Here is a 20,311-nt window from a genome sequence, read left to right as displayed (position 1 = left end):
TTTAAAATTGATGAGTTTTGTACTTTATCTTTTAAAATCTATCACGTTTTGTCCTTTAGGCATAACCCAGTTTGTTTTTTCAGTTAAATGTGACCATGTGCATGTCATGTGAGGGTAGATGTGTCATTTATTGTCTCTTTTAATACCCAACTACCACCACCATCCACCCCACACCACTATGCTAAGGGTGAAGGGGGCACCCCCCTAATGAGGTGAGTGGAAACTTTTTGTAAACCAATCATACGTTGTCATGTCATTTCCCCTCTATAACTTCCCTCTTGTCCAAAAACGTACGGGGTGCACCCCTCTTAGGGGAATTGTTTTTTTTATTCAAAAAAAAAAAGTTTTCATTGGTTGAAAAAAGGGTGGCCCACCTTCTCTATCCTTCCTTCTTCGGTGCCTCCTCCCCGAAATTGGTCCCCGATTTGGCTCCCCGCCTGGATGGCGGCACCGCCCCGCTCGGCAAAATTGGTCCCCGCACGGGGTCACCGAGGGTGCCCCGCTCCCCCTAAGAAATCTATCTGAAACCCCAGTAGCCTGTCTGAAAAACCATCTGAAACCATCTCAATCCTGGACTGCGTAGTGTTGTTCTCTGACTTCCATTTTAGAATGCGGGAACGCTCTGTTTCAACATTTTCGACTTAACAAATTAAGTGCCAACGTCTACGAATTCAACAATTTGAGATAATATTGCTTTATGGACGATCTATTATCTATCTGTTTATTTTATTTGGGACCTAAATCATCAAATTTTAACATAGGGTTTTTTTTGTTGATTTCGATATCACATACCTTTTCTGCCATAGTTTTAGATGGTGCCATAATAATCATCAAATTTTCAAGTTTATTTAATTGAATCGGTGGTATTTCTTGACTTCATTTAGTAATTTATCATGTCAATTTCCTTATCTATCGTCTAATTAATATTAATTTACACTGAAGGTGGGTGCAAAAATCATGCCAAACGAGGAATATTTGGTGGTTAGATTTTACGGGCCCTCACTTTCTTCCTCAAACCAGTGGCAGACCCAGAATTTTTTTCATGGGGGTGCGGAATTTCTTTAAAGATTTTAAACCCCTAGCTATATAAAAAAATCGGTTCATAGCGGGTCGGGTCAGGTCATGTAAAACAAGTAAAAACAAACAAACAAAGTTTCATAGCGGGTCGAATCAGATCGGGTCGGGTCCATTTCAATTCTCAAACAATCAAAGCCTGGTTCCTAACTTCCTATCACATTAACAAACAAAAAAAATCAAAGTTCAAACTATCCCTACTTTTATTTCTCTTAATCATTCAATAAAAGAACAAAAAAAACTTATCTATAACATACCTTGGTCTTTAATTAGAATAATCCGGTGAAAAAAAGTGGTTCAACTCCTTTCCTCCTGAATTAACCAGTTTGCAGCCGAAATTTTGCAGTCGCCAGCCGGAATTATGTTGTCGCTGGGCGCTGAAGTGAGGCAGAGGGAGGGCGGGAGTCGCTGGCAAGTGGCAGCGATTTGGGTTTTTTTTTTATTGTGTGGACTGGTTTGTTTAACAAAACTAGTAGTTGGGTTGGGCTTGAATGGGTATTAAGTTATTGGGCTTAATGGATTGAATTTAAGTTTTATTAAAGTGGTTAGTATGCTTACTTGTTTATATAATTTGATCAGGTTTCAATCCGTGTTCACAATATTTTTTACATAAATTCCTAACATTTTTTTCTAAGGGGTGCGGTCGGAATTTTTCAAGGGGTGCGGACGAGAATTTCTAAGGGGTACGGTCTGGATTTTTCGCGAAAAATAACACTAAATTTTTTTTTCAAGGGGTGCAGCCGCCCACCCACCCCATAACTTGGGTCCGCCCCTGCCTCAAACTCAACATCTTACACTATTTATTTTGGTTTCTGTTTACCCATCATCCAAAACATCAACCATTAGTGAAATCTTGTTGGGTTGTAACAGTTTAGCTACGCAATGAGAGTCTGGTTTGACCTTTGACTTTCTTCAATGTTTCAAATCTTGTTTGGTTGTTCTATTTATTAATTTCTTTTTATATAAATGGATGAAAAGACTAAAATTCCCTTTTGTGATATTAGTTAACAAAAAAAAATTAACTGAGTTAGGTCTAAAGGACATAACGTGTAAGATTTTCAAACATTAAGTAAAAAACTCATCAATTTTAAGGATAAAGTACACCGCTTGAAATTTGGTATAAATATAAAGGACAAAACTGGTAATTCGCTCCATAAAAAATAAAAAACATTATTAGTGAGATTATGTATGGAGATATACGCGACCAAAAATTCACGTATGGCATAAATATAATTTACGTATCAATAAACATGCATTCGATGGTTTTTGTAGTAGGATATGTGACACATTGGATACGCACACATGGTTTCATGTAATTATGTATGCATGTATAGACTGGTGCAGGTACATAGGATGTTTGGTCCCCAGCCTTAGAACAAACGATAATATCGAAATAGAGAGCAACAATATGCCACATAGACCATGAAGGTGGAATTTGCACCAGTACTATGAAGCCACGTGTGAATAATAACATGCAGTTCACGTGTGAGGTGGATCATACCATATGGTCGTACACAACTCCCATCATATCATGAAGTTCTCCTTTAAAAAAAAAAAAAAAAAAACTCCCATCATATCATGAGTGTACAACTTGGTAAGCACACGGTTCTAGAAAACAGCAATGCACCACATTTGTTTAAGTTTATTTATGTCCTCGTTAGGAAAAGTAGTGGATCATCATCCTTCTCTTTCGTTCTTCTTGTATTATTATTTTGACTAAACTTCCGTTTTGCTTTATATAGTTTGTTCATTTTAACGGTTTTGCTCTAATAGTTTAAAAATAGTCATTTTCTTCTCTAATCTTTTGAGTTTGTCGCCAGTTTGCTCCCTAATCTTTCGAGTTTGTCGTCAGTTTCCTCCCTAATGGAGTTAGAGGCTGGGAGCAAAATGAAGATAAGTTAGAAAAATCAGGGAGGAAAATGACTATTTTTAAACTATTGGAGCAAAACCGTTAAAATGACCAACCACAGGGAGAAAAACGAAAGTTTACTCTATTAATTTTTTTACGGTTACCTTCTTGTTTTAGGATGCCGCACTTTCTAAAGTGAAGAGTCATGTTGCCCCATTATTGTCAGACTATGTTGTCTTAACTGGGATTACACTGACTTCAAAGTTTGGCGTTCCCTCAGGAAACTATATCGCCGTCTGCCACTAAACAGACGTTGTGTCACCACAAAAGCTGAACACTCTCTAGCATAACACACGGTGGAACGAAAACCCGGGTGAGCTTAAGATAGAAACTGACATCTCTGCAAGGAGGCTAGGCTTTATCCATCATTATCTGATCCACCAAAGTAACACAAATGCAAATGGGGATTGAACTTTGAAGGGGTATGGTCCCAAAACGACCATTACCCGCATCAAACAAACCCCTACCAGTAAGCAAACCGCACCCATGCGGTCACATCCTTCGAACCCATTCGGTTCGAAGATGAATAGCTTGACCCAAGTACGAAAGAAGATGAACATATCGATGCGGCTGGCACCGCATCATATGGCATTTTCGTCACGACAAGGGAAGCGAGCAAATAGTCTCCACATACGATGATGCGGCCAACACCGCATCTCGCGTATTTCTTGATCACAAGTAGGAGACGCGGTAACTTCAGGCGTTACCGCATGCAGCGATGCGGCTCGCACCGCACCCTGCATATCCAACAAGTGGACTGACACGCCAGGCAAGTGGCTGACACCACGAGGCAAGTGGCGCCGGCGACAGTCCCCTGTCAGAGCTATTAAAGCAATGGGCTGACGTGGCGTAACCCCCACGGCCGGCGAGACTGACACACCTGCAACGGTACAGCTCGTCGTCAGCCCATCCATCAATCTCCTCCTTCACTCCTCGGCTATAAATACCGACCCCAAACCAGGTTTGAGGTATCTCTTCACAACTCTCGAACTACTATTATTATCTTGCTTTGCTTCCCAAGCAAACTACTGATTCTCACGCCGGAGAGTGGTAACAAGGAGCACCCCCCACCCCATCCTCCTTGTTACGAGTCACGGCTTGTTTCCTTGTGCAGGAGATCATCCACCGGTGACCCAGCCAGCGATCTCCGAGAGGAAGGGATTAACCCTTCTTGACGAGACCAGTGTGTTAACCCTGCCCGGTTAACCATTGTTTCATCATTGGCGCCCACCGCTACTCTTAGCACTTTTTAATCCATCCCTCTCCCTCTCAAGATCATGACTGATAACCAAAACACCAATGCGGATAACCCAAATCCCCCGATCCCAACAGGGGTCCACCCTTCGACCCCCCAACCCGGACACATTGGCACGTCCACCCAAAGGATCCCATCCTTTGCGTTCGGACACGACTTATCACAGGCCCCAACTGTGCTCCCACCAGGCGTGGACTTACACTCCTGGTACCAACAGCAGACTGACCTGCTGATAGCGGCTTACAACCGCGCTTGTACGGAAGCAAACGTATAGGCTGGGCCTACTCCAATACAACACACACCTGCCAACCGTATACTCCAATACGATGGCAGGTTACACTCACGTCCGGCTTCCAGAAGCCGACATGACGACCGTGGATCATCTTACTGTTCGGTCAATACACTCAACGAGGATACTTCCTCATATGAGTCCCGCTCCAGAGGGCCAGTGCATACCCGCCTGGGCCCCTATGGCGAAGATAGGAGGCGGTCAGCCTCCAGGCGCGGCCCAGGCATCCAGAGCCGACTGGGCCCGCAACCTTACACGGAAGGGTACGGTCATACCGACCCTGACAATCAAACCTACCGCGGGGAGTCTCACGACACCAACAGCAGACCGGGGGGACGCAACTATGTTCCTCCCAGTCACCCCCGCACTACATACCTCAGGGCGGCAAAGCGCCCTGTGCACGAACCATACAGGCCAAGGGCCGCGGCCGAAAATTCAAAATTCGTCCCACACATCGCCAACGCCGATATCACAACGACAAAATTCCCAGTCAACATTGGGAAATACAGTGGCTCGACCGACCCGGACGACCACATGAACATCTTCACAGGCGCAGGCGTCAATGGCAGGTGGGACGAACCCACCTGGTGCAATTTTTCCCCCAGACCCTTATCGGTCTGGCGAGGGCATGGTTTGATTCTTTGCCAGTGGGATCACTGGATTCTTTCGAGGACTTGCGCGCCAAGTTCCTCGCCCATTTCAGCCAGCAGCGACGCCACGAACGCGATTCGTTGGACGTCATGAACATCTGGCGAAGGGATGACGAATCGCTCGAGGCATTCGTCATCCGTTACAATAAAGAATGCCTAGAGATAGGCGACGTGGCGGACCAAATGGCGCGAAACCATTTTATTCGGGCCGTCAAAGACAGAGAGATGATCATGACCATCTCTGGCAAGGAGGGTTTGCCTAAAAATGGGAGGATGTCATGACCGCAGTCAAGACATATGCCCAGACACAGCGGTCGCTCGAACCGCACGTCAAAAAGGCAAAACCCCAAGCCGAAACATCCCACCAAGGGTCCAAACGTAACAACAAACGAAACCGGGATGCGGGCAATCGCGATATTACTAAACCGTATTTCCCGCAACCCAACACGTTTGACCCACAATGCTACAACCCTGCCCGAGACACTCGGGCACCAAGAAAAGAATCTCGGGACCGCAAATGGACCGAGATCAACCAGTCGCCAAGAGAGGTCCTCCTCGCAGACCCACAATTCTTGCGACCGGCCCAACCAATGAAGTCCAAGAAAAGTCAGGACCTCACACTATACTGTGAGTACCACAAAGACTCGGGTCACACCACCAACAACTGCATCAGTCTCCGGCTGGAGATTGAGCGGGCGTTGAAAGAGGGGAAGCTGCAACACCTTTTGCCAGGTGGACAAAAGCCCACCAAGCATATCACCCCTCACAACGAAGGTACCTCCTCCGGAAAGAAAGCCATGTACGTGGCTTCCACCCACATGATCTACGGAGGCAAGGGTAGGCCGCGCAAAGCGGCACGAAGACCGGACAATGATTGGAAAGACGAGCAAGTCGTCTTCCCAAAAGTCCGAGGCGGACCGCGTGACAGACGCGCCGTCGTCATTTCAGGCCAGCTGGCCCATTACTGCACCGAGCGTCTGTTCATTGACCCGGGCAGTACATCCGATATAATCTACGAGCAATGCTTCAATCAATTTGACCAAGAGGACAAAGATCGGTTGCAAGCCGTAGATTACCCGCTGGCCGGATTCGCAGGGGAAACAGTCTTTCCCCTAGGTCAAATTACATTTCCCGTGCGTCTTACCAATGGTAAACACACGCGGACGGATGAGGTAAACTTCATGGTTTTACCGCACACCTCCAATTATGACGTCCTCCTTGGGAGAGAATCCCAAGGAGATTTCAATATGATCACATCCGTCCCCCACTCCGCGGTTGGTTTCCCAACCGCATCGGGGGTTGCAATCATCTACGCCCGCAAGGACGTCATGATGACGGACGAAGCACGTCCGACAAAGGTCGCAAGGCCCACCCCCGTCGGCCAACCGGAAAAATGGGTTCTCAACCCAAAGCATCCGGAACAGAAGGTCACATTGGGTCACGCCTTATCCTCGACCACCAGAGCGCACCTGAAGGAGCTCCTCTTCAGGAACCAAGACATCTTCGCGTGGACTCCCGCAGACATGACAGGGGTCCCACGCGAAATAGCGCAGCACTATTTGAATACCAAACCAGGTATCAAGCCAGTGATCCAAGGCCAACGCCACCTTGGGTCAGCTAAAAATCAGGCAATGCAAGAGCAGATCGAAGAACTGCTCTCCGCAGGTATACTGCGGGAAGTCAAGTACCAGACTTGGTTATCCAACCCTGTCATGGTAGAAAAACCATCCGGGGGCTGGCGCATGTGCGTCGATTACAAGGACCTTAACAAGGCCTGCCCCAAGGATTGTTACGCGCTTCCAGAAATCGACGAAAAGGTCGATAACCTCGCGCCATTTCGGTGGAAGTGTTTCCTCGATTGCTACAAAGGGTACCACCAGGTACAAATGGCACTTGAGGATGAAGACAAAACGGCATTCCGGACCCCAACCGGAAATTACTGCTATACAAAAATGCCGTTTGCGTTGCGCAACGCGGGCTCAACCTACCAGAAACTGATGAACGACACTTTCCGCGGTCAAATAAGCAAAAGTGTCGAAATCTATATGGACGACCTGGTCGTCATGAGCATGGAGGAAGATACCATGCTCATCGATATAGAAAGAACATTCCAAACTCTGCGAAGCGTCAACATGAAGCTCAATCCAGGGAAATGCTCGTTTGGAATGGAAGAAGGCAAATTCCTTGGGTTCATCGTCACCAAAGATGGATTCAAGGTAAACCCAGAAAAAGTGCAGGCGATCGAGCGCATGCCATCGCCTGCATCGATGAAAGATATGCAACGCCTGGCCGGAAGGCTGGCGGCACTCAACAGGTTCTTGGCTAACCACGCAGCCAAGTCATACCCTTTCATCAAGACCCTGCGAAGCTGTTCAAAGAAAGAACAATTCCAGTGGACCACAGAGGCTGAAAAGGCCTTCCGGGAAATGAAGGAGTGTTTGATACAACTCCCAACACTAACCGCACCATGCAAAGATGAGCCACTCATCTTATACCTATCCGCTGCAGACAACGCAGTGGGCGCGGTATTAATAGTGGAAAGAGCGGGGGTTCAAACACCCATCTATTATATCAGCAAAATGCTCAACGACCCGGAGACGAGATACTCAATAATGGAAAAATTGGTACTAGCACTGGTACATGCTTCAAGACGGTTACGACGCTACTTCGTAAACCACATCATCACAGTGCTAACCAATTACAGGATCGGCCCGATCCTGTCCAAACCCGACATCTCTGGGAGATTAGCAAAATGGGCAATTGAGCTGGGCGCACATACGATACATTACAAACCGCGCCCTGCCATCAAAGGCCAAATCTTAGCTGATTTCGCCGCTGAAGTACCAGCGGATCGCATCCAAGAATGCGAAGAATCCCAAAATCCTGCACCCCCACCACCATCCTCAGAAGTATGGGCACTATTTACCGATGGTGCATCCAACGAGGAAGGCGCGGGCGCAGGTCTGCGACTCGTCAGCCCTGACGGCCAAGAGCTTACATATGCCATCCGCCTCGATTTTAAAAGCACGAACAACGAGGCAGAATATGAAGCACTATTAGCCGGGCTACGTTTAGCAGTCAAAATCGGCGTGCAACATCTGGAAGCGCACGTCGATTCTTTGTTAGTTGCGGGCCAGGTACGCGGCGACTATGCCGCCAAAGGGGATATCATGATCCTCTACCTCGAGCAAGCCCTGCAGCTAAAATCCAAATTCGCTTCATTCAATATTCGACACATTAATCGAAGCGAAAACAAATCCGCGGATGCACTATCAAAGCTTGCATCCACCAGCTTCCAACACCTGGCAAAGGAGGTACGTATCGAGATTTTGCAAAATCCTTCGGTTCCTCTACGCCAGGTCAGTGTCATCCAATACGGAACAACGTCATGGATGACACCAATTATCGCATACCTTCAGTCAGGTGTGACTCCCGAGAGCAAAACAGAGGCACGTAAGTTACAATACAAAGCGTGCCACTATCAAATGGGAGACGGTATCTTATGATGCGTTAATCCACAAGATGCCACATACCTCATCCGAGAGATACATGAGGGTATATGTGGCATACATGCTGGACCACGCACGGTCGTGGCGAAAATCATGAATGCCGGGTATTACTGGCCCGGCATGCACCTGGACGCCGTCAAAGAATTACGCAAATGCATGGACTGCCAGCGCCATGCTCCAAAAACTATGCGACCAAAGAACAATCTGGTCCCCGTCACTACTGCATGGCCTTTTCAAAAATGGGCAATCGACGTAGTGGGACCATTCCCGGACGCACCAGGTGCAGTTAAATTTATCATAGTGGCGGTTGATTACTTCACAAAATGGGTAGAGGCGAAACCACTCGCTTCCACCACTGCTATGGTAACAAGAAAGTTCATTTGGGAGCACATCATCTGCCGTTTCGGTTTACCAATGTACATTGTTACCGACAACGGCACCAACTTCGCTGCCGACGAATTCCAAAAATGGCTAGAAGAGCTGAACATCAAACACATATTCTCGTCCGTCGCACACCCGCAAGGGAACGGCCAAGTCGAGAGTATAAATAAAGGCCTAGTCGAAGGAATCAAAGCACGATTGGGAACAGCCAGGCGTGGCTGGGTCGATGAACTCCCAAGCATCTTATGGGCTCACCGCACTAGCCCAAAAACAAGCAATGGGGAAACACCTTTCAGCCTCGTCTACGGGTCTGAAGCGGTAATACCCGCAGAAATGGGCCTCCCATCTCCTAGAATGTTGGCTATCGAAAAGCTAGACAATAACAGGGAACGTAGGATCGATTTGGACCTCCTAGAAGAAAGGCGCGAGAACGCCGCCATCAACGAGGCCAAATACAAATCCAAACTGGAAAAGTATTACAACGCGCGAGTCCGCGTTTGTACTTTCAATCCAGGGGACTACGTCCTACGTGACAACGAGGCATCTAACGCCGAGCGCCCAGGAAAACTTGCCCCCAAGTGGGAAGGACCCTACCTCATCAGCGAGGTCTTAGGGAAGGGCGCATACAGGTTACAAACACTAGAGGGCGAACCTATCGCCAGAACATGGAACGCACAACAGCTTAGACGCTGCTATATGTAAGCTATGTTCTTACACTCCCTATGTAACCTATCGGACCGCAGGTCATTTGCAAATAAATAAACGTCATTTTATACATTGTTGTTTGTTTACTACTATTACAAATGCGTGTTTCCACTTCGCGGTATCCAAAAAACAGATTGGCAAAATCTTCATTTACGATACCTATACAAAGTGGTAGCCACACGCAACTATTGTAATAGGCCAGCAAAAGGCAAAAAGACTTGCATGTTTTATCCGGCCGGATACACAAGTTTTTGTTACACACTTAACACAATTCCTGAGCCCAAAAAGGCAAACAATGGAATTGACGCGGACTCATACGACAAAGGTATGGAGTGCACTCGACCCCATTCACAAATGGGTAGAGTCCCGGTAATATAAGCTTTTACAAAGCTTAAGCAATTCTAAAACCCTCACACGGTAAATCACAGAATTGATGCATACCCATACAACAAAAGTATGGAGTATACTTGACCCCGTTCATAAATGGGTAAAGATTACGCATACACACGTTCAGACATGCAAGAATTAAAGACACTTGTACAAACTGAACAAAGAAACTTTATATTCAAAAAATTCAGGTATCTACATGATGCTTACTGAATTTACATAAAGTTCCTACTCTATACAAGAGGAATACAAAAAAGGAGGCACACTCGCCAAACTAAACCCTATTTTGTACCGCTGGTCCCCGCGTCTCCTCCGGCACCACCAGCGGGTTCTTCCTCTTCCACATCAGGGTAAAGCATCCGCAAGCGGTCAACATAGTCCGCAACCTCCAAACACTCGTCCAGCTCCCCTACACAGGCAAGGGGCGTGTCATAAAAGGAGGCTACGGCCGCTTTCAGACGACCCTCGGTATCCACATCCCGGAACCCGGATGCCTGATCAGTATAACCGCCTGCGGACAATACATTGATATGCCCAATGCAGCGGTTATAACCAGCCTTGAAGCCAGCATCGCGCGCACGCTCCTTAACCAGGTCCAAACCAGATGAGGTCTCAGGAGCATTCATGATAGCCTCGACAATCTGCAATAAAAAGGTCATAAGTCTTGAATGCTAACCCAAGCAAATGTAAAGGCAATGGACACTTACACGCGCAATGCCGTGAGTCCGCAGCCACTCACGGTCAGCTTCCAGCTGGTTAAAAGAGGACACCAAGACATCCTTGGCCTCAGCGGCAGCGTCGGCTCGCTTCTCCGCATCAGACACGCGGGCAGTAAGGTCCGTAACCGCAACCGCCCGGGCCTGAACCTCAGCCTGTTACAAGAACAGCAAACGGTTCACCCGATAAATATTTTCAAAACAATAAACGAAATATAAAACAGAGGTAACGAAACATACCTGAAGGCTGGAAATAACCTTATCCAAACGAATGCGCTCCGCATTCACCTCTTCCAGAGCCTTGGAAGAACGGCTCTCTTTCTTCGCGGCCTCTTCAAGGGCCTTTGAGGCACGAGCCCCGGCTGCTTTGGCCTCTTCAAGCGCCTTCAGGGCCTCATCCTTTGCCTGCAGCGCTTTAGCTGATGCGGCCTCAGCCGCAGCTTTTTCATTGCCCAAGGCAACATTTGCCGCCTTGGCGTTTGCTAACTCCTGCCGAGTATGAAACAGAAGATTGTTCTGCTTAGCCCAAGATTCGTTCCACTTCTTGCGCTCGTTGGATGAAATTTCCTCCCAACGCTTACGCTCATCAGCAAGGAGTTTAGCAAGGGTACGCACCTGTTTCAGTTGCACCGTGGCAGCCCACTCAGAGGTCTGTTTCTGCTTCTCAAAAGCAGCTTTATCCTTCTCAAGCTGCTCCGCACCCGCACGAGCAGCCTCGACCAACTTCTCGGCTTCCGCCCGCATACGAACAGCCTCCTCCTCGCGGCGGCCCAGCACCTTATAATCTTCCAAAATGGCATTAGCCACAATGGAAGTCCCTACCAACATGGTCGAGAGCTGGTTTATACGCAGCTCACGCGGTGCGGCACGAGCCCGATCAACTTCAAAGGGGGTCCCCAGACCACCCAAGATCTCCCTGCAGGCCGCAGGGTCGTTAGCAATATCGTCCCCCTGCAATACAGTCCAGGGGGGTCGATGGTACAGCGTACTGCGATCCTGGGAGTAGGTGCGGTAGTAATACTCCAATTTAGACTCCCAGGCTGAATTGGAGGCCCGTCATACCCCGCACCACCGGCAGACGAGCTGGTACCCTTATCAACCGCAGACTTCTGCGGCCCAGCATCATGCTGCCGCGCTTCAGCGCCAGTTTTTTGCGGTTCAGCATCAGAATGTTGCTTCTCAGTAGCAGTGAACCGCAAACTCAAATCGTCTCCCTCATTGGGAGAGATCAGGTTGTTGGATGAGTCGACAGTATCAAATATCTGGGCCGCAGCATTCTCTGCGGTACCCTCCTTCTGCACGTTTGACTCAGGTACCACCTTGACGGGAGGTGTCGACGGCACCTCCGTTCCACCCGCACCCATGGCACGCGGAGGGGACTCCGGAGCATCGAAGATAGAAAAATCTTCATCTTGACGCTCTGCAAAAAAGTCAAATAACTATCAGAACTAGTTACACAACAGTCAAGACTAGATAGCCTATACTTACCAACGACAACCGCAGGTTTTTTCTGCGCCGGAGCAGACCTTTTGGTTACTAGTCTCCGACGTTTGGTTTCAACACCACCAGCAGCTTTCTGCTCTGGCCTCCTCTTCTCACCAATCACAGGGGGACCCGCAGCTGTCCCTCCCGCAGCCGCCTCTTCTGCCTGCTTCTTCGCAGCACCAGAACGTGACTCCGCGGCTGTACTCAAACCCTCAAGGGTATCAGATACTATCACATAATCCTTGTGTCGACGAAAAGAGGAATGAGAGATACCTGCTGCCTGCGGCACCAGATGAGGCACAGCAGTGACCTCCTTTATCTTCTTTTGGCGAAAGCGCACGCCCTTCACAGTTTGCCTCTTTGGCACACCTTTCGCTTCAGGGTCCCCCAAGGCCCCAAGATCACCTGCATGGAATCAATACGTCAATAACACAACATGATCAACACAAGTAGCAAAGCTTCGATAGTATACCTTTGCCTACTGGCAACTCAACTGCCAGTGCAGCCGCAGTAGGCACCCGGAAGTTACTACGGATGATAGTGTTGTGATCCTGTTCACCATCCGCACAAACTACGGTCTCAACCGTACCCTCGAAATCCGGAGCAAACATCCTCCATGCGGGAGCATCTTCTGATAGTAGACACAAAGGTCAGTAACACACGTAAGGATAAAGAACGTAAAGAAACAAAAAGTACGTACCACCGCTCTTTTCCCGCACCACGGGTTTCGAGTTCTTGCCCCTCCTCAACATCATACGCAACAGCCATAGTTGCGTGTTGGTCAACTTCACAGACTCAATAGTCTGCAGTTGCGGGAACCATTGCACTGATTTCAAACTGGGCATCGCAATGGTCTCTGCTATGATCGTCTCGGTCACATTCCGAAACGTCATATCCACAGCAAGGGCAGCAGACTTGATATAGAAGAACTTCTTCTTCCACATCGTCATCCCCTTAGGGGGAGTCATCAGCTTTGGGGTACCGTCTCGTAGACGGAAAGAAAAGAACCCCATGGACACTGTCATCTGATAAAACCGTCGGAAGTCTCCAACGGTAGGCTCTATGCCAAGAGCACGGAAGGTAAACTCAAAATTACGAATCCGAATCATCCCAAGCGGACTCACTTGAGAAATGTGGACCTTGTACCACTCCAAGATATCCACAACAAACACCGTCAACGGTAATCGGAGGTTACAATCTCCGAAGAAATCGGACCACATGGTCACATAACCGGCCGGAGCGTCGGCACCAGTATCACCCTCTGATGGGTACCGAGCCCCATATTCCGAGGGCATTTGGACCTCAAGCATAAGGCGATCAAAGCTTTTTCTGGTCCACTTCAGCGCCGGTAATCCACCACCGGCAGCCCCCTCTTCTTCTTCTTCGGCCACTAAAGGCTGTTCAGGGTTTTCACCCTCCACATTATGTGGACTAGATGGTTCCGCCATCAAAAATCTCAAAGAAACGGAAGATGGTGAACAGAAACACTAGAAACCTCACCGGAATTTCAGAAAAAATCGTCGGAGAAGACAGATGACAACTTTCTCTCAAACGGCAAATTTTTTGAATTTTCGACCAAGTGAGAGGAAACCACAAACGGTTTTCCCCTTATATACCCATCGCAATTAATGCGGAGGGAGAAAGCAAATCATCACGTTCAAAAAGAGCGTATCTTGCAACAACACGTGTCGAGCGCCGTTTTAGCTGACGGTTATCACGCGCGCGTGGCCGCCCACGCGCCTGACAAAGAAGACGTTTACACTCCCTGCTACAGTGCATTTAATGCCTCGGGCAGTGCAAATGTCCTTTCATTTCAGCACATGCAGAAACGTCTCACCAACTTCTACCAACTCACACGTGCGATCAAGCCACGTAGGCAAGAAAAAGCGACAACATTATCCAAAAACCTAAGCGGCATGCGGTTTTTCTGGTTTACCGCACCATAACCCATACCGCATGTCGTTTTTTTTATATACCCTAAAAAATAGGTAGAAATATATCTATCTATACTATAAAGGGATATATTACCTTTTCCGCATCACTCACGAGCACACGTGAAATATGCGGAAGTGACACACATGAACCCATTCAGATGTGTCAGATGCTCAGAACCAGTGTTGTTCTTTGGACTGAACCGCATCTCAGGAACAGGCAAAGCGCATTGCCTTCATTTTCTTCAAGCTTCAAATCCCTCCTGTCCGGTTCACAACCACAGAGGGTGCATGAACAACTTCTTCAGAAAAAAGAAGGAACGGAATCTACGCGCCCGCACATCAGCAGCCCTGACTCCTGAACCTTCAAGAGTTACATCCGTGCAACAAGCACACTTTGAGCGAATATGGGACTGCAAAATCGCAGACACCCATGAAGAGCTACAGACATAACCATAGCTTCCGCAGAGTGGTTGCTACGGAAGAGCAAAGCTCACTCCACATCACCGAACGAGGCTACCTCGTTATAAACTCGGTATTGGAGCGTGAAGGAAAGTGGCTCCAGAAAGAACGCAGATACGTGCTCTAAACAAGCACTTATCAAGCAGCAAGTGTCCGAACAGCGGTAACAAGTCTGCCTATGACTTTGTTTACCTGCCAACGGACCGCGGTAACAAGTCTGCTTAGGACTTTGTTTACCTACCAATGGATCGCATGGAATAAACAACGATGGGCATCCCCTTGCCTATGACCATGTTTATTTACCCATAGTCTAGATCCACATTGTTCGACCAAACAGGGCCAACAATGACGCAACGAAGTAACCGCAAAGAACGTACGGTTACTTGAGAGCTATCAAGATGAACACGAACACCCCACAAAAAAGGGATGGTCATCTCGTCATAGGATGCTGAACATAGAACTTGAGCAAAGTTCTAACACAACATCCAAAACCTTCAAACCCGACCGCAAAGGTTGGTTTAAAAGCTTTTCTTTTCTTCTTCGTGCACCATTCTGGCAAATGGTTCGAAGAAGAAACCACCTCCAAGAGGTTCGAAACATGTGCAAACCTTCGAACCACCATCCCAGAGGTTGGTTCGAAGTTTGTGCAGCATTACTATGAAGGTCCCTAACAGGCCTTCAACACAACAACAGGTGGCAACCCACCTGATGACATGCAACGGCTGAGAATTTCGCATCAAGCGAAACCCCTTCACCGGTACGGAAGAGGCATAGCCGGATTTTTGACCAGATCACCAGTTTGATCTGGCCTAGAATTTTCTCCAGACTGCCACACTACCTTCCTACACCATAAGTCCAGTACTCCTCCCACGTGCAACTTGCACAAGGTAGCAACACTAGACTGGGGGGACTTGAAGGGGTATGGTCCCAAAACGACCATTACCCGCATCAAACAAACCCCTACCAGTAAGCAAACCGCACCCATGCGGTCACATCCTTCGAACCCATTCGGTTCGAAGATGAATAGCTTGACCCAAGTACGAAAGAAGATGAACATATCGATGCGGCTGGCACCGCATCATATGGCCATTTTCGTCACGACAAGGGAAGCGAGCAAATAGTCTCCACATACGATGATGCGTCCAACACCGCATCTCGCGTATTTCTTGATCACAAGTAGGAGACGCGGTAACTTCAGGCGTTACCGCATGCAGCGATGCGGCTCGCACCGCACCCTGCATATCCAACAAGTGGACTGACACGCCAGGCAAGTGGCTGACACCACGAGGCAAGTGGCGCCGGCGACAGTCCCCTGTCAGAGCTATTAAAGCAATGGGCTGACGTGGCGTAACCCCCACGGCCGGCGAGACTGACACACCTGCAACGGTACAGCTCGTCGTCAGCCCATCCATCAATCTCCTCCTTCACTCCTCGGCTATAAATACCGACCCCAAACCAGGTTTGAGGTATCTCTTCACAACTCTCGAACTACTATTATTATCTTGCTTTGCTTCCCAAGCAAACTACTGATTCTCACGCCGGAGAGTGGTAACAAGGAGCACCCCCCACCCCATCCTCCTTGTTACGAGTCACGGCTTGTTTCCTTGTGCAGGAGATCATCCACCGGTGACCCAGCCAGCGATCTCCGAGAGGAAGGGATTAACCCTTCTTGACGAGACCAGTGTGTTAACCCTGCCCGGTTAACCATTGTTTCATCAAACTTGAAGCCCCCCTATCACTAGGTCGCAAGTGATGGATTTCTCTTTCATTCGAAAGTACTTATCAATTTTAACTTTGATGTGTTATTTTAAAGTAATATAATAAATTGAATTCTAAACAGATGCAAAGTGTTTAAAAGATTAAAAGAGTCGGTAATAGTTGTTTTCTTATAAATATATATATTTGCATCAAAGAATAATACGTTTGATGATAAATGTGAGGCGGGAACAATGAAAGTGAAGTTTGGACATCTAGAAAAAATGTTGAATGTAAATCCCTTCATTGTGTGATCGAGCTGTCGTGATGTGTTGCGTAGCTCCACTATGCACCCAAACCATGATCGAATTATGTTTTACCGACAATAATCCAGTCTTTAATTTAATGATTCACGGAGTTATTTTTAACAACTAACACACACTCCTTAATCTTATTTTGATTAAGTCGTCATCTTTTGTGCATTGATTTATTATATAAAATTTTATAGTTTTAATTTTTTTAAATAAAATACTCAATCAATTTAATCTATAACATAAAAACATATTAAGAAAATTAAATAACAAAGTAAATGGGTTAGATGAGTCAAATGGGTTTGCGAGTTTGACCTGAAGCCAACCGAACACGTTTATAGCAATCAAACCCCATAAATTTGAGGTTACGTTCATACCATGCGTTTTTTGTTTCTTGTTAAAAGTTTCACATCTTCGCCATTTGAGGTTACGTTCATACCGTGTGTTTTTTGTTTCTTGTTAAAAGTTTCACATCTTCGTCAAGATATCACTTTTTTAAGTGAAGATCACGAAATTAAACATTTGACCAACCCACTTTACCAAAACAAACATTGGTTGCGTCTAGGGATTCAAAGTTTGCGTCTCGCTAAGACTCATACTCTTCAACCACTAAAAACTTGACACGTTTCATCATCCTTAGTTTCCTTTTCTTTTTTACTTTCCAGCTTGATTTTTAAACGAGCATAATATTTTCATACGTTAATATTTTTTTATAAAAAAACCACTATCATATAAAAATATATGCTCGTTTAAAAATCGTGGTAGAAAAGAAAAAAAATAGGTGCAGAAACTCATGGCCATTGGCGTAGCTTTGAAGGGGCCGGGGGGGGGGGGGGGGGGGGTTGGGGGGACCCCCCGTACTCTTCGCTCAGTAGTGTTATATATATGTAGTTTACGTATAGAAATTTTTTGGTATATACGTTTTCGACCCCCCGGTTCTATAAAATTTTGTGGTATATACATTTTCGACCCCCCGTCGAAAACGTCAAGTTTCACCACTGCTCATGACACGATCTGAGACGCAAACTTTACATGGATTTCAAAGATCACGTCTACCACAAACCTGATCGATGTTCATTTTAATAAAGTTGACTAGTCAATTTCTATTTTGTTGATTTTCCCTTTTCTTGAAATTATTCTTTTTGCAACTAAGCATATTTTGTACTTCCAAGCTGTCCCAAATTCTCTCTATCTCACTCACTCTGTTATATATATATACAACCTACATAACATCTATGAGGAAACACAAAGTGTCGCTTAATTCTTTGGGTTCTAAACTATATTCTTCTCAACTTCCACAACTCATATTGGATAAAATCTTTTTAATCTATTTATATTCAACTTTCTACTTTCAAAGATTCATTGATTTGTGTTGAAAATTTTAACAAAAATGGAAGAATTCGGCTGGGAAAGAAACATATCGTTTCCATGGAGTAACAATAACATCAATCATCATCAACAAGAACTCGAAGAAACCTTCAATTTCGGTTCAGAAAACATCTTCTTCAACCCGATCCAAGACCTTCCAAAACCCGGTTCAAGTTCAACCCCGACAACCACCACCGCCGGTTCACTTCATCCACTACCCTCAAGTTTCGGTTCTGCCAGTCAACATTGGCGTCAAACGTTGACCATCAATAACCCACCAGAGGACAAAACCGTAATTCCCCTCACCACCGCCGCCCCAGTCATCTCACTTGACAATACGACGTCGCATGAATACTTATCCAAGAAAGTTGTTAAAAACTTTAGCGACGACGTCGTTTCGTCTGACGATTCCGTCACTATTGATTCCCATTCGCAATCCTCATCGGAGATAAAACCCAACAACGGCGGGTCAAGATCCAAGAGACCCAGATCGGATCCGGGTCAACCCGATGAAACAGACTCCGAGGTTGTTGTACAGATGAAGGAGATGATATACCGAGCGGCAGCTTTCCGGCCGGTGAGTTTTGCCGACGATTATGTGATGGAAAAGCCGAAAAGAAAAAACGTGAAGATATCAAACGACCCGCAGACGGTGGCTGCACGGAAACGGAGAGAGAGGATAAGTGAGAGAATTAGGGTTTTGCAGAAACTGGTACCCGGTGGGAATAAAATGGATACAGCTTCAATGCTTGATGAAGCTGCTAACTATTTGAAGTTTTTGAGATCGCAGGTCAAAGTCCTGGAGCAGTTTGGGCAGAAGGTTGATTATGTGGGATGTGGTACAAGTACTAATGCGTATGGTACAAGTCAGAATGGTGTTTATAATGTTACTAGTAGTACACTTGGGGTACCGTTTTCCATGCATACTCCTTTTTTACTACCTCATCAATATTCAACAGGTTTACCCTACTCTGCCAACTGCATGAAATAGTTGTACATTATGCAGCAGAAAGTGTACTTAAGGAATGCTAAAGTGCTAAACCTCAAACTCTAATTTGATTTTGGGTGTTGTTTAATTAATGTGTTTAAAGATTGTGTCATTACTCATTATTGTAATTCTCTGTATTTGGCTATTTTCTACACTTTGCCATCACTAATTGTTCAAACAAGTAAATTTCTCTTGTGCGTTACGGCGGCATTGAGACGTAAAGTAACGCGGATTTATATTGTCTAATAAGAATATATTTTGTTTGACCTGACTCGTTTCCGAATAAAAGTTACGTCAAAACGTACCCCAACTGAAAGCGTATATAAAAATAAGCACGGAAACGTTTTATATTTAACCCGAATTATTTCCTAAAAAACTACGTCGGAACGTAAGAAAATAGTGTGTTTTTAAGTTAAAGGATGGTAGTGCGTTGCGGCGGCGTCGAAATATAAAGTAACTCGAATTTATACCGCCTAATAAAAACGTATTGACCCAACTCGTTTTCTAACAACATTTACGTCAAAACGTAGACCAACTGAAAACATACATGAAACATATGCATGAAAACGTATTATATTTGACCTAACAAAATTTACGTCGAAATGTAAACCAACTTAAATTTATATCGACACGTACATATAAAAAAATAAGCATTTAAAACTCGAGTGGATTAAAATAGCACTGTATAAAGTTTTTTTAGAAAGTTAAAAGAGGTGTAAGTGTAAAAACTGAAAGTTACAATAATCCAACTTGTTTTTTAAAAATAATTATAAATCCTTTGACTATTTATGGTTTTTTTTTTTCGTTTGTTGGATAATGTTGTTTGAATGAGTTGATTTCTACAAAAAGAAACTTTTTCAAAAGGGGTATTAGTAATTATGGCATGTATGATTGTGGTGAAAGGTGATTAGAATAAGTGGGGAAAGTGGTTTGTGCCAGTGGTGGTGAAGTAGGCGATCAATGAAGATGAATGGGGCCGTGAGCCCCTGGTCAGTGCTAAGTCAGTGGTCCTGCCCACCTTGATCCAAACCAAGCCCAGGCGTGCCCCTCGGTTATCTTCCCTTCCATTTTTCAATAGCATTTTTTTACATAAAAGAGCCCTCGGGGTAGTGATACCTTGGTGTTGGATGATGAGGGTTAAATTCCCTTAGTAAAAATAGGTGTGGTCTAAAGTAGATAGCGTGTAAGTTGTTGTT

At 46.0% G+C, this 20,311-nt stretch overlaps 2 protein-coding genes across 2 annotated transcripts; one reads left to right on the top strand and one right to left on the bottom strand.

Annotated features, from left to right (window-relative positions):
• Positions 1-1,198: 1,198 nt before the first annotated feature.
• On the bottom strand, positions 1,199-14,069 carry LOC118481858. Its single transcript, XM_035977170.1, has 8 exons — positions 13,061-14,069; positions 12,833-12,991; positions 12,710-12,765; positions 12,364-12,529; positions 12,012-12,295; positions 11,260-11,490; positions 10,750-10,800; positions 1,199-1,228 (listed from the first exon to the last, which is right to left on the bottom strand). The coding sequence occupies exons 1-8, from the start codon at positions 13,806-13,808 to the stop codon at positions 1,199-1,201; spliced, it is 1,725 nt and encodes a 574-aa protein (XP_035833063.1). The 5' UTR covers positions 13,809-14,069.
• A 3,891-nt stretch (positions 14,070-17,960) lies between these two features.
• Positions 17,961-19,383, top strand: LOC110880182 (transcription factor bHLH87). The gene has a single exon (XM_022128766.2). The coding sequence runs from the start codon at positions 18,150-18,152 to the stop codon at positions 19,116-19,118; it is 969 nt and encodes a 322-aa protein (XP_021984458.1). The 5' UTR covers positions 17,961-18,149; the 3' UTR covers positions 19,119-19,383.
• Positions 19,384-20,311: the final 928 nt, after the last annotated feature.

The sequence above is a fragment of the Helianthus annuus genome, chromosome 9 (genome assembly GCF_002127325.2).
Source record: "Helianthus annuus cultivar XRQ/B chromosome 9, HanXRQr2.0-SUNRISE, whole genome shotgun sequence".
Lineage (NCBI taxonomy): Eukaryota > Viridiplantae > Streptophyta > Magnoliopsida > Asterales > Asteraceae > Helianthus > Helianthus annuus.
The sequence above is the reverse complement of the archived record's forward strand: the minus strand, read 5'-3'. Positions and strand labels throughout refer to the sequence as shown.

Excerpts from the sequence above, each read along its gene's own strand:
- LOC118481858 (XM_035977170.1), bottom strand. The coding sequence starts at position 13,808 with ATGGCGGAACCATCTAGTCCACATAATGTGGAGGGTGAAAACCCTGAA. Across the intron at positions 12,530-12,709 it reads GTGTGCCAAAGAGGCAAACT|AAGCAGGCAGAAGAGGCGGC; the intron begins GTGAAGGGCGTG and ends GGTGCTGCGAAG. Across the intron at positions 10,801-11,259 it reads CAAAGGATGAGGCCCTGAAG|ATTGTCGAGGCTATCATGAA; the intron begins GCGCTTGAAGAG and ends TTTTTATTGCAG.
- LOC110880182 (XM_022128766.2), top strand. The coding sequence starts at position 18,150 with ATGGAAGAATTCGGCTGGGAAAGAAACATATCGTTTCCATGGAGTAAC.